The sequence below is a fragment of the Acyrthosiphon pisum genome, chromosome X (assembly GCF_005508785.2).
Source record: "Acyrthosiphon pisum isolate AL4f chromosome X, pea_aphid_22Mar2018_4r6ur, whole genome shotgun sequence".
NCBI classification, from domain to species: Eukaryota; Metazoa; Arthropoda; class Insecta; order Hemiptera; family Aphididae; genus Acyrthosiphon; species Acyrthosiphon pisum.
The window spans coordinates 94,258,736-94,270,214 of record NC_042493.1 but is presented as its reverse complement, the minus strand read 5'-3'; the positions used below and the strand labels follow the sequence as shown (position 1 = coordinate 94,270,214).

At 27.2% G+C, this 11,479-nt stretch overlaps 1 protein-coding gene across 1 annotated transcript; it reads right to left on the bottom strand.

Annotated features, from left to right (window-relative positions):
* Positions 1–8,661: 8,661 nt before the first annotated feature.
* LOC103310354 (E3 SUMO-protein ligase PIAS2-like) lies at positions 8,662–10,452 on the bottom strand. The gene is made up of 2 exons (XM_008188386.1): positions 9,675–10,452; positions 8,662–9,572 (listed from the first exon to the last, which is right to left on the bottom strand). The coding sequence occupies exons 1-2, from the start codon at positions 10,450–10,452 to the stop codon at positions 8,662–8,664; spliced, it is 1,689 nt and encodes a 562-aa protein (XP_008186608.1).
* Between the last annotated feature and the right edge of the window lie 1,027 nt (positions 10,453–11,479).

The window sequence follows — 11,479 nt, the reverse complement described above, 5'->3', positions numbered from 1 at the left end:
TCCCTATGCATGGTATAATTTTTTAATTTAAAATTAAATATTTGATGTTTGTTGATCCGTTTACGGACATTTTTAGTTTCCAATTTTTTAGTTTCTTTTTTTTTTATAAATGTCAATAAAATGTTATTTGTAACGTCAAATCGCTTGAAAATTTAATACAAGGCTCCTAAATATATTAAAAATTCATAGTCACAATTTTTTTTTATGAACATTAGATGATCGAATTTTGACAAAAGGCGTAAAAATCAGAAAAATTCGCAAAATATTTAAAGTTAAAAACTCCTAAAAATATATCTTTTTAAATTCAAGATTTTAAAATGTAATACAAGATTCTTTATAAGTTTGACATCCTTTATCAAAATAAAAAAATTCTTTAAGAAAGTAAAATTACATTTTTATGAGTGTTGAAGTTCATATTTTTACAACATTGGATATTCACTTGGATGTTTCATGTAACGATTTTCTTATTTTGTTGTAATTCAAAAACGAATAACCGTATAAATGTCAATAAAATTGTATTTATTGGGTCAAAAAGCGTAAAAACATGGCCCCCGATATATTGTCAGAATTGTAGTTGAAAAATATTAAAAATACATATTCATTAGGCACAATTTTTTTATAAGCATTTAAAGTTTGATTTTTTGACAATATTTATCAAATTTAAATTTAAAAACAATTTTGTACCTAGTTAAAAATTTATCATTTTTTCAACATTTATATCTATAAGGATTGAAAATTTAAAAGAAAATTCTACATAAATATTTTCGTCTAAATTTGAACATAAAATAACTATAAAATAAACCATGACGTATTGTATAATATACTGAAACCAAAAAATTTCAAAAATATAAAAAGAGTTAATTTTATATTTTTTTATTTTCTAATTTGGACAAAAATACATAATACTAAATAACCAAGAATAAAGATTTTAGTTATTTTGTTGTAATTTTATAATATTAATTCAACTTACCGACTACCCTAATAATAATAATAGTAATTCAAATATAAGTATAATATAAAATATCCACACTGTCAAACAGTCTCCGCTCAGAATCGTTTTTTGTAAATGATCAGCATTGGGACTTAAATATTTCACGTATTACTTTTTTAAATTATTTTTATTTTCTACAATTTCAAAATTACTAAATTTAATTTCAGAATTATAAATATAACGTTAGTTAATATAGATTTTCCTATACCATTCGATATATTTGCTAATAAAATAGGTACCTATGTTATATTAAATATACAACATTTAATGAAATATTATGGGAGTTTTGAAATGTTTAATCATTATTATTAAATATGAACCAATCGTATTGAAGTATAATAAACCGATAGTACCCTAAAAATAAAATAATTTAGGGGTAAAACAACGAAAAATAGGATTTTTTATTTTACAATGGTATGTGCTCGACGATATCTGGCAGTGATTGTTTTTTCAGGGAGTTATTTCTGTATGCCTCACAGACACTGAAGTACAACACTATGATATGTAGAAAATTAATAGTACAATTTATGAAAATGCATAACACAATAGTAGAAGTCTTTGCCAATACCTCCCGGTGAAATATACAACTATAATAGTTATTGTTATACATATTAATAAATTATATGAACTGATCTATCTAAATTTTTATGGAAAATTGATTATATTATTTTCTTATAAAAACATTTTAATTTAATAAATTAAAATTATAAATAAATTCAAAATTATACACAAAAAAATATAACTTTATGTAACATCAAAAGTCAAGACTCTTGCACAGCCTTTTTGCTGTAATAAATACCTAGGTACCTATTATAATTGTGTTGGATTGTTTTAGGGTCTTTAAGATATAACTTTGCAAGTCCAATATATATAGAATATATTAATAATTAAAACATTTAATATCAAGTCAAGTAATTGTTATTATTATTTTAAATTTTTTTTAAAATCACTATTTAATTATGTGTAGGTAGTAGATATAATGTATAACATATTTGGTACTAGGTGTTAAAGTTGCACAAACGTTACAAGAAATGTAAAGATTTAGGTAATCAAAAATCAAAATTGATCCCCAACATAAGAACTTCCTATTATAAATGTATAATACTCAAAGTACCTATATATTATTTTTAAATTTGACATAAATAATCGTATCATCAACTTTCAACGGCGTATATCGATTCTTCCGATTTTTTATCGACTCCACCAGTTACTACCTGTAATATCTACATAATATTTATTCTGCCAAAAATTATACAATAAGAAAAAAACAATTTCTTTACTACAGAGTTTATGTCTGTTTCTTCAGATCATATACAAATTAAAAGGGTTAATAATTAAGTGTAATAAAGTTCTGAAATTATTTGGTTGAAAATTTTATTGACGAATGAGCAAAATTAAATCCATGCATTTATGCATCAAGAGAGGTAGGTAACATTGGAACGTAGGTACTACTATAATAACTGTGAGTCTTCCCACTCAAAATTAAATTCTAGATTTATTCCAATCGTTTCATATTTATGCATGTGTTACATACAAACTGACAGTTACATACAACAACAGAATAAATGTCCATAAAATAGAAAAAACAAATACAGTTGGTTACAAGTGAGTCACCGTATAAAAGATTGTATTAAACTTGAATTAAATGATCTAATATTATTGTATAAGAAAAACGATTCTGAGCTTAGACATCAGTCTAGATATTGTTTTTATTTATTATATCCTGTTAGTTGAATTTATATTATATCTAATAGGTATTATTATTTTTTATTCGTTTCTATGGTAATAAACAAAGCATTAGAAATTAAAATCCCATTTTTAGCAGTTTTTCGTAATTTATCGGTGGTTTTTCCTGTGGCATTAAATAGTTTTTGAGAAAATCGAAAAATTACCTCTCTAAAGTAACATCTTGACCCAATTTACTTAAGATACGATACTATATGTTGATATCGAAGCACTCCTGGTAGAAATTTTGTATACAAGATAAAAAAAAAATAAAATAAACACCATTGATCCCTCGCTCCGCTCAGAATCTAAAATATAACACTATATTTTACAAAATATTTATAGATTTACTTATATAATATATTGCAACTTTCACATAATTGTTAGATTATATCTACAGTATGTGTTAAAATTAGTTATTAAAAATATTAACGTAGTTTAGACTTATGACTGTTGTCTAGAATTTTTATAAGACTCAGCGGGATCAATTGTCAGTGACATTAATGCATATTATGGTAGTTAAATAATTTTTTTATCCGGCGGAATCGATGTGTAGGTATTATAAACATTAGCCAGCGAATCAATATAAAATTATAGACTTTTTTCAAAAGCCTGCAATTTCGGCAATTTCAATAAATTCCACTTTTAACGTCTATGTTGATTTTGGGAAAATAAATCAATTATTTCAAAGTTATTAATTTCTACAGCTTCTTAATTTGAAACAACTAGGTATATTTGGTCATATTGTTTCCAACTTTTTTTAATCAGGTTATTAATAATTCGTCATGTCCTTGAATACGGATCAGAATCAATCAAATATCAATTTCTTATAATATTTCTTATAAAAAAAAATGTATTTAACCTAGGTACGATATAGGTAGATGGATATTGTTTTTAAAATTAGAAAGTTTACTTATTTCTTGCAGTGTTGGTCTTGTTTTTTGTCTTGTATTGCAGGCTCTAAAGCCTCTAAGTCTTGGACTTGTTAGGTAGTATATCAGTGCCACGGCCGTCTTGGAATTAGTTGCAACAATACTAGGATAAGACTGTAACACACTAACACCCAGACCAATTTACTTAAAAAACACAGTTAAAAATTATCATTAACTTGCCCAGGCTTGATTTTTAGACATTTAAAGTGCATTTTTTTCTTATCCTTGTATACTTCCTAGTATCCTTATTTGAAAAATTTCATAATATCTATATATATTTTATACATAAAATTAAAAACAAGAGGATATTTTACTAAATAGCCTGCTTCTCTGTTACATTTATAAGCTCCCACTTGTTTATTCAAAACAAATAAGGTGCAATATTTACAATAAATGCCTTTTTTAAATGGTGAGTATATTACTCATGAAAATCTTTGAAAATGATAAAATCTTAAATAATATTTTACAATATTTCCTTTCTTTAAATATTCAGAATATGGCAGTGGATCATTTTGATGTGGAATTAATGGATTTGTAAGCAAATGTTTTCTTATGATATCAGTGATAATAGTTTTTGTCTCCAATAAAACACCAACATCATTACATTCATTATTCGCAGGACTGTCAGAATGAAGTTGTAATAAATTACTTACTCTTAATTCTTCTTCATCACCTTTATCCTCAAATATAGTATAATTTCCTGACCAGTTCTATTAACAGTTTTAATATCAAATATAAGTTAATAAACAATATTTTTTTTTTTACGTATTTAGTAATCCATTAATACCTTGATCTTTCACTGATTTCACAAGCGAGGGTGAGGCTAGATGGTGATTAACATCATTTCGCTCTTTTTTTGTTTTTTATTGAACATTTCTAGAATAGGATTACACTTTCGTTTGGACATTATAACGTGGCAAAATTAAATTATAACACACACACTATACACTTTGATGCGTAGAACACAACTAAACTGGAAATCTAAAGAATACTAGCTATTATATGGTAACTATTATACCGTACCTCCATACAAAAAGATAAGATAAAGTTATTATTATTATTTATTATTGTACCTGTGGTCTTAACGAGTGTAGTTATCGTGTAATAAATTGTCATGCCAAGCCCCGATATTGTTTATCGTAATACTTTTGGGTAGTGGGTACGTTATAATCGTCATAACGATACGTAACGCTGAATAGAACTAGTATTTCTCACAAGTAACAATGTAATAATTTTTTATAAAATAAGCTCAGGGGGGTATTTACCCTATTACCCCCCCCCCCCTTGGATCCACCATTGTGTTGGAAATAGCTGTTCAAACAATATAACTAGTGCATGGATTAAGATACCCAAATTGAAATTAATTTGCTGGGAAGCGATGATTTACTATTTTAAGAAAAAAATGATTGAATCTAGTGATGAGCTTCTAAAGACAATGGGTTTACCTCAAGAATTCTACAAAAAAATAATTGAAGCTCGCTTATCTAGATTTCTAGATAAATATTCTAGAAATATTTATCAGTTTTTAATAATCATTACTGATTAAAAAAAAAAAAAAAAAAAAAAATAAGTATTTAAAGAATACTGAACCAAGTTAAAGTACTTATTATTGGTGCATGCTACTTACAACTACCTTATACTTATTAATAAAAAACATTAAATTTATTGACAATATTTTAATTTTTATAGCTTTGATGACAGCGATACTAGTAATTACTAGTAAATACTATGATTCTAATAATGATGATCAATTGATTGATTTTGATCATGAAAACAGAATAACTTCTTTATCATCCAATACATTTTCAAAAGATGATTATGTTAAGTCCAAAAGAATATTAGATGTTTGTGATATACCATCCATTGAAGATTTAAAAAGATCAGTTAACAAAGCCAAATATCAATCAATTGGATGTAACAAAATGTTTTTGATACTTTAGGCAAGTATGATATCAAATTTGACTACTTTTGATCTCATATATTTTTTTGTTAAATAACAATCATCATAATTTTAATTATTTTTTATTTCAGTTACCGTTGAAGCATTTATTAGCATTTAATTAGCATTTTTATTACCTAAATTTGTTGACAGTGAAAAGTTGAAGAAATGGATACTATAAAAAAAGAAACTGCATGGATTAAAAACGTACCCAAGGGCCGCCAGTTTGTAAGTAGACTGGTTAAGTACGAAAAACTTGGTCGACCGAATATGTCCAACTCGGCTCTGACCTAAATATTGAATTTCTATAAAATAAGACATCCAATTTATATGATATAAATGAAAGTTTTATATCAAATTTTACTCCTAGATCAATCGTTGTAGTTACTCTTGATAAGTTTACATTGTCTGACAAATAATTCAATTTTATAGGTATTCTTTTTAATGAAAAGGTAATAGTGCAACATTTACTTAGATTTAAATGCATATCATTTTCACTACACCATTTATAAATATTATTTAAATCAGAGTTTGATTTGAATGCATCATCAATACAATGTATGTCTTTGTACATTTGTGCATCATCGCATATAAAAATAACAACATTTTTGAGTAGGAAAGGACACTAGAGATGTCTTTTATAAATAGATAAAACAATATAAGAGACAAGTGATCTCCTTGAGGGACACCAGAAGTAACATTAATTTGTCCAGAAAGATATTGTTCATATTTAGCTATTTTTGTACAGCCTGATAAGAAAGATTGAAACCAAGAAGTAAGTGGCTTAGAAAAACTATAAGTTTTAAGTTTATGTATTAATAATTTATGAATGATTCTATCAAATGCTTTTTCCATATTTGTATAAATCACATCTGTTTGTGATTGATTATTTAACGAATTTAAAATATCTTATGTTTAAGAATACGTAATTTGTTACTGTTGATCGATTTTGTTGAAAACGATGTTGGGTATTTGATAAAAATTGATGGCACAAAGGCGTAATAATTTTATTGATCATTTTTGAAAATATTTTAGAAATAATTTATAAATTAGAAATTGGACGATAATTATTAATTAAAGATTTTTTGATTTTTTCTGAAAAATGGAGTTATGAATGAAGATTTCCATTGATTTGAAAATACCTGAAGATAAAGATTTGTTAAAGGTATAAGTAATTATTGGAGTAAGAATAAATACACATTAATTCAAGAATTTTAGGGAAATCACATCAGGGCCGATTGATGTTTTATAAGAATTAATATTAAAAAAATTTGTTAAAAATATTGTTTTGTTTTATTTCAATTTTACCAATAGGATTCATATTTTTTTTCTCAAAATTAATTTGAGGGCAAACTTTGTTGGCTGAGATATAAGTATTAGACTAGAATGAGTATATAATAAGATTAGAGTTTATATGGTAGAAACAACCCTTAATATATCCAAGAATATGTGTGATAGCTTTGTATACTTCATGTCCAAAATCAACATTTAGGTACTATCACAGGAACAGGATATAAATATTGTTCTTCACATTTTTTAAAAGTGTAGTGAGCATTTGCTCATAAGTTGTCAATGTTTTATTCTGTAAGAGAATATATACTGCTATTGTAAAACTTCTATTTATTTCTATACATAGAGTACAACGTTTTGGAGCCAAAGCAAAGTTTCTCTAAACCTAACCCTAAACCGTGCTTATACATAACAAAAACATTTTGAGGTACCTACTGTTACTGTTAGTGTTAGTGAGTGGGCCAACCATTGACATGTTGCTTACATCACTTTTACTGTAATTATAACAATTTGTCTTATTGTTTCTTCATTTAAGATGTAACTATACTAACAGACTGCAAATATTATTTTAATTAATAAAAAAAATAAAATATTGATTTAATGAAATTAAAATGTCTTACACTTTTATTATTCTACAGTTTGTCTAGCCAGTGCCACATTTATACAATAACATTTTTTCACTCTTTTCTTACAGAAGATAAATTGGTATTTACTCCATAAACATACTGATTAATCGTTGCTTGGACAATAAAACAATATTAAATGACTACTGTCTACTGAGAAATTAGTATCAAACAAAAAGTATATTGTATAGGTGATAGATGCCTACAAAATAAGTCATTAAAACCACCATGTAAATGTAAATATACCAAGCAAATAAATTATAAGTTTTAGTAAAAATTCTAGGTCAATTGTCACCCATAATATTATAATAATGTATGATGAGCATATATAACTTAAATTTCAAGGAATAATATGATATTTGATGATAAAGAACACTTATTATTCTACCCGTCAAACTATTTCACTATCGTTTATTATTAGTTATTTCATATTTATAATATTTTTTGGATTAGGTTAAGTACAAAAAATGAAAGAATTTTAGGCGAAAAAAGAACTTATTCATTCTAGTCAAATACTATAGTTATGAGAATAATATTGTAATTTATCTTTGTCTCAAAGTAGAATATACCGGTTCTACAAATTTTTTCCTATTCAACAAATCACATATTATGCTATTATGAGGAAAATGTATACTGCCAGATGGAATCAGGTCGCTGTTTATGGTATTCTATCTTGAGATAGAATATACTACCTGCCTAATAACCTGCCTGGCAAGAAATTACGTAGGTCAGTGGTCTCTAAAATATGGCCCACAATATACATTTATTTCTTCAAAAATTAATTTTTTTCTTATATAGGGCCGTTGGTAATTTGATTATATTTTCACTATATCAAATTAAAATTGTATTAAAATAATAAATAATTAAATAATATAAAAAAAGAAGGATATTTATTATTATTTTAATATTTATTAACTATAACATTTTAAGAATTTATTTTATCTTATAGGATACCCTATGCTATACGGGTAGAACTTATATATCATAAAAATTTTAAAGTTTGAGGTATCTTCAGTTGTAGGACTTGAAAGAGGGGATGAACTGTCTATTTCAATTACTTCTCCTTCTCAGAACTGGTAACAGCTTGTTTTGTTAAATCAACTACAGCAACTGGTTGTATAGCATCAGCCCATTGGCCTGTCCCTCATTTTCTTGTTTATCTTATTCTTTTGATGATTCTTCTTCATCATCACTTAAAGCCAAATTAATAAATATGATTTCATTTTCATTTTCTTGACGTTTGATAGTTTCAGGGTTAAGTTCTATATTTGCTTCAACGGATTTCTCTTCGTCGCTATCTAAATTCACACAATCACTTGATTGAGCATCAAGAATTTTTGTCTCTTTCTTTTCTTCATAAACTATCCATGTGCCATCAGCTAAAAGTTCAATCTCCTTACTGCAGTCTTCGAGTGTTGGACTTGAAACAACTTCCAAAAAATAATTGTCAATTTGTAAGTCATCGTACAAACAAGGTTTATTACATGTTGGGCACACCCATGTTTGCCTTTTCTCATTCATTAAAATAAATGTTCTAGCATCAAAACATTGTAAATGATCACAATGGATAGATTTTACAGGTATCTTCATTCTAATTTTACTCAATGGACACACCAAGGAAAATCGATAAGAAGCTGTAGTGGCCAAATCTGGATCGACATCTGCTAACTTTTCAATTATATACTTTTTGGTCTCCTCTGAACTCCTACCTCCTTTATCTTGAAGTGTTTGTATCAACATTTCTGAAGTTACTCTTTTTACAAGATACATAGAATAAACGTATTTTTTCCCATCATCAGTCCAATTTATATTGATCATATTGGGAGTGATTGGAGAAAGTTTGACTTGTTGAGTGCAATTTATAGGTCTTGGAGATGGTCTGGATTCAGCTTTTGGTGGTAATAGACATGGTTTCCCACCAAGACGAATGTGTAGTCCAAGAGGCATAAAATCCGTTACCTCATTACCCATAGGTTCCACTAACTCACTAATACGAATCTGGAATTGATAAGGATAGACATTTTCCCCCGAAGACACATCGCGATTCAAGGTAACAATATTGATGGCCTCGGCTGACACAAAAAATTTGAATTTTGATTCTTTCATACCTAAATAAATAAGATACTTATTATAAATATAACTAACTTAAGATAAACAATAAAATATATAGCTACCTTTAGGAAAGTTTTGTAATGGGCGTTTGTCCATGCCAGCTAGAAAAGTTGGCTTAATAACTACGTCAATGACCTCATAAAATGTTAACTTTTTGAACTTGATTTGGGCAACAGTTTCAGGAGATGGAGTATAAAAATTATTTTCAACAGTCCTTTCTTGTATATCATGTCCCAATGGATCTTGTGACACCACATTCAATTGTTGACTTGAGGACAAATTAGATGTCATAATAAAACGAGGTCCAGAAGGCTGATAACTGCCCGACATATATTGAATGTTAGCCATAGTATTTGCTCCAATGAAATTATTATGAATACTTCTTTGAATTTGGGGCATAACCTGTAGTAATCCACCTCGGGCCATAAGCATTGGCTGTGGAGGATATTGTGGGACAGGTTGGTACATTCTCTGTTGTGGGGCTTGTATCTGCCCCATCATTTGTCTCTGTGGGGTTTGTGGGACAGGTTGGTATATTCTCTGCTGTGGGGCCTGTATCTGCCCCATCATTTGTCTCTGTTGGGTTTGTAATAAGCTGTGATTCATAATAACATTATTATTAGACATATCTGTTAGCATCGAAAGATATGTTTTATGTATATTTGATAAATATTCCACGTGGTTAAAGCCTGGTGATCTAGTTCTTAATAAATCAAGTGCCCGTTCTTTTAATTCAGATTTTTGTCCTGCTACACTTCGACCAAAAGATCCCAATAATGTTTGCAAGTCGATAGTCCGAAAACTGGCCAGCATATTTTCATAATCATGGACGGCCGTCATAGTCACTAAAAAAAAAATAAAAAAAAAATAATTGAATTAATAATTTTTACTAAGTAAATGTATACCTAGTTATAAATAGTTATAATTATCACATAATGAAAATAAATATATTTTATTATTTTAGGTTCTGAGCGGAGCGAGGAAGCTATTGTTTTTACAATGATGTTTATTTTTTTTATTTTTTTATTTTTATACCCTGTATACAAATTTCTTCCAGAAGGAGTGCTTCGATTTCAACAAATAGTACTTTATCTTTTAGAAAATTGGATCAATATGGTACTTTAGAGAGGTCATTTTTCGATTTTCTCAATAGTTATTTAATGCCACGGGAAAGACCACCGGAAAATTACGAAAAAACGATAAAAATGGGATTTTAATTTCTAACGCTTTGTTTATCACCATAGAAACGAATAAAAAATTATAATATTTTAATATTAATTCAACTTACATGATAAAATAAATAATAACAAAATATAAAATATCCAGACTGACAAACCGTCTCCGCTCAGAATCGTTTTTTTTATACAATGATATTATATCATATAATACCATCTAATACAATCCATTATACAATGACCCACTTTTAATCTACTGTACAGCAGAGCGACATCCACTTACCGTTTTTTTTTTAAATATAATATGTATAGATTATTATATTGCCTTTTTAGATTCATAATAAATTTAAATTGTGGTAAACTAACTACATCAAATTCCTGTAATCGGTGAGAAATGTTTGAAAGCTCGTCCAAGAAATAAATAATAACTATTAATCTGATTCATTTTTTTTATTACTTATACTAGGATTGGTTTATAACCAGTGTTGGGATTATCTAAATAAAAAACCGTATTATCTTTACCTTATCTAGATAAATACAAATAAACCGTTTCAAATTATCTTAAAAAATTATCTAGGATAATCAAATATCTTAATATCTAGATAATTAGATACATTATTCAAGTCGATAGTTGTCGGTTTTAATAAAGCTATTTGACGTAGGTATATATGTTTTTTTTTATTTTATTTTAA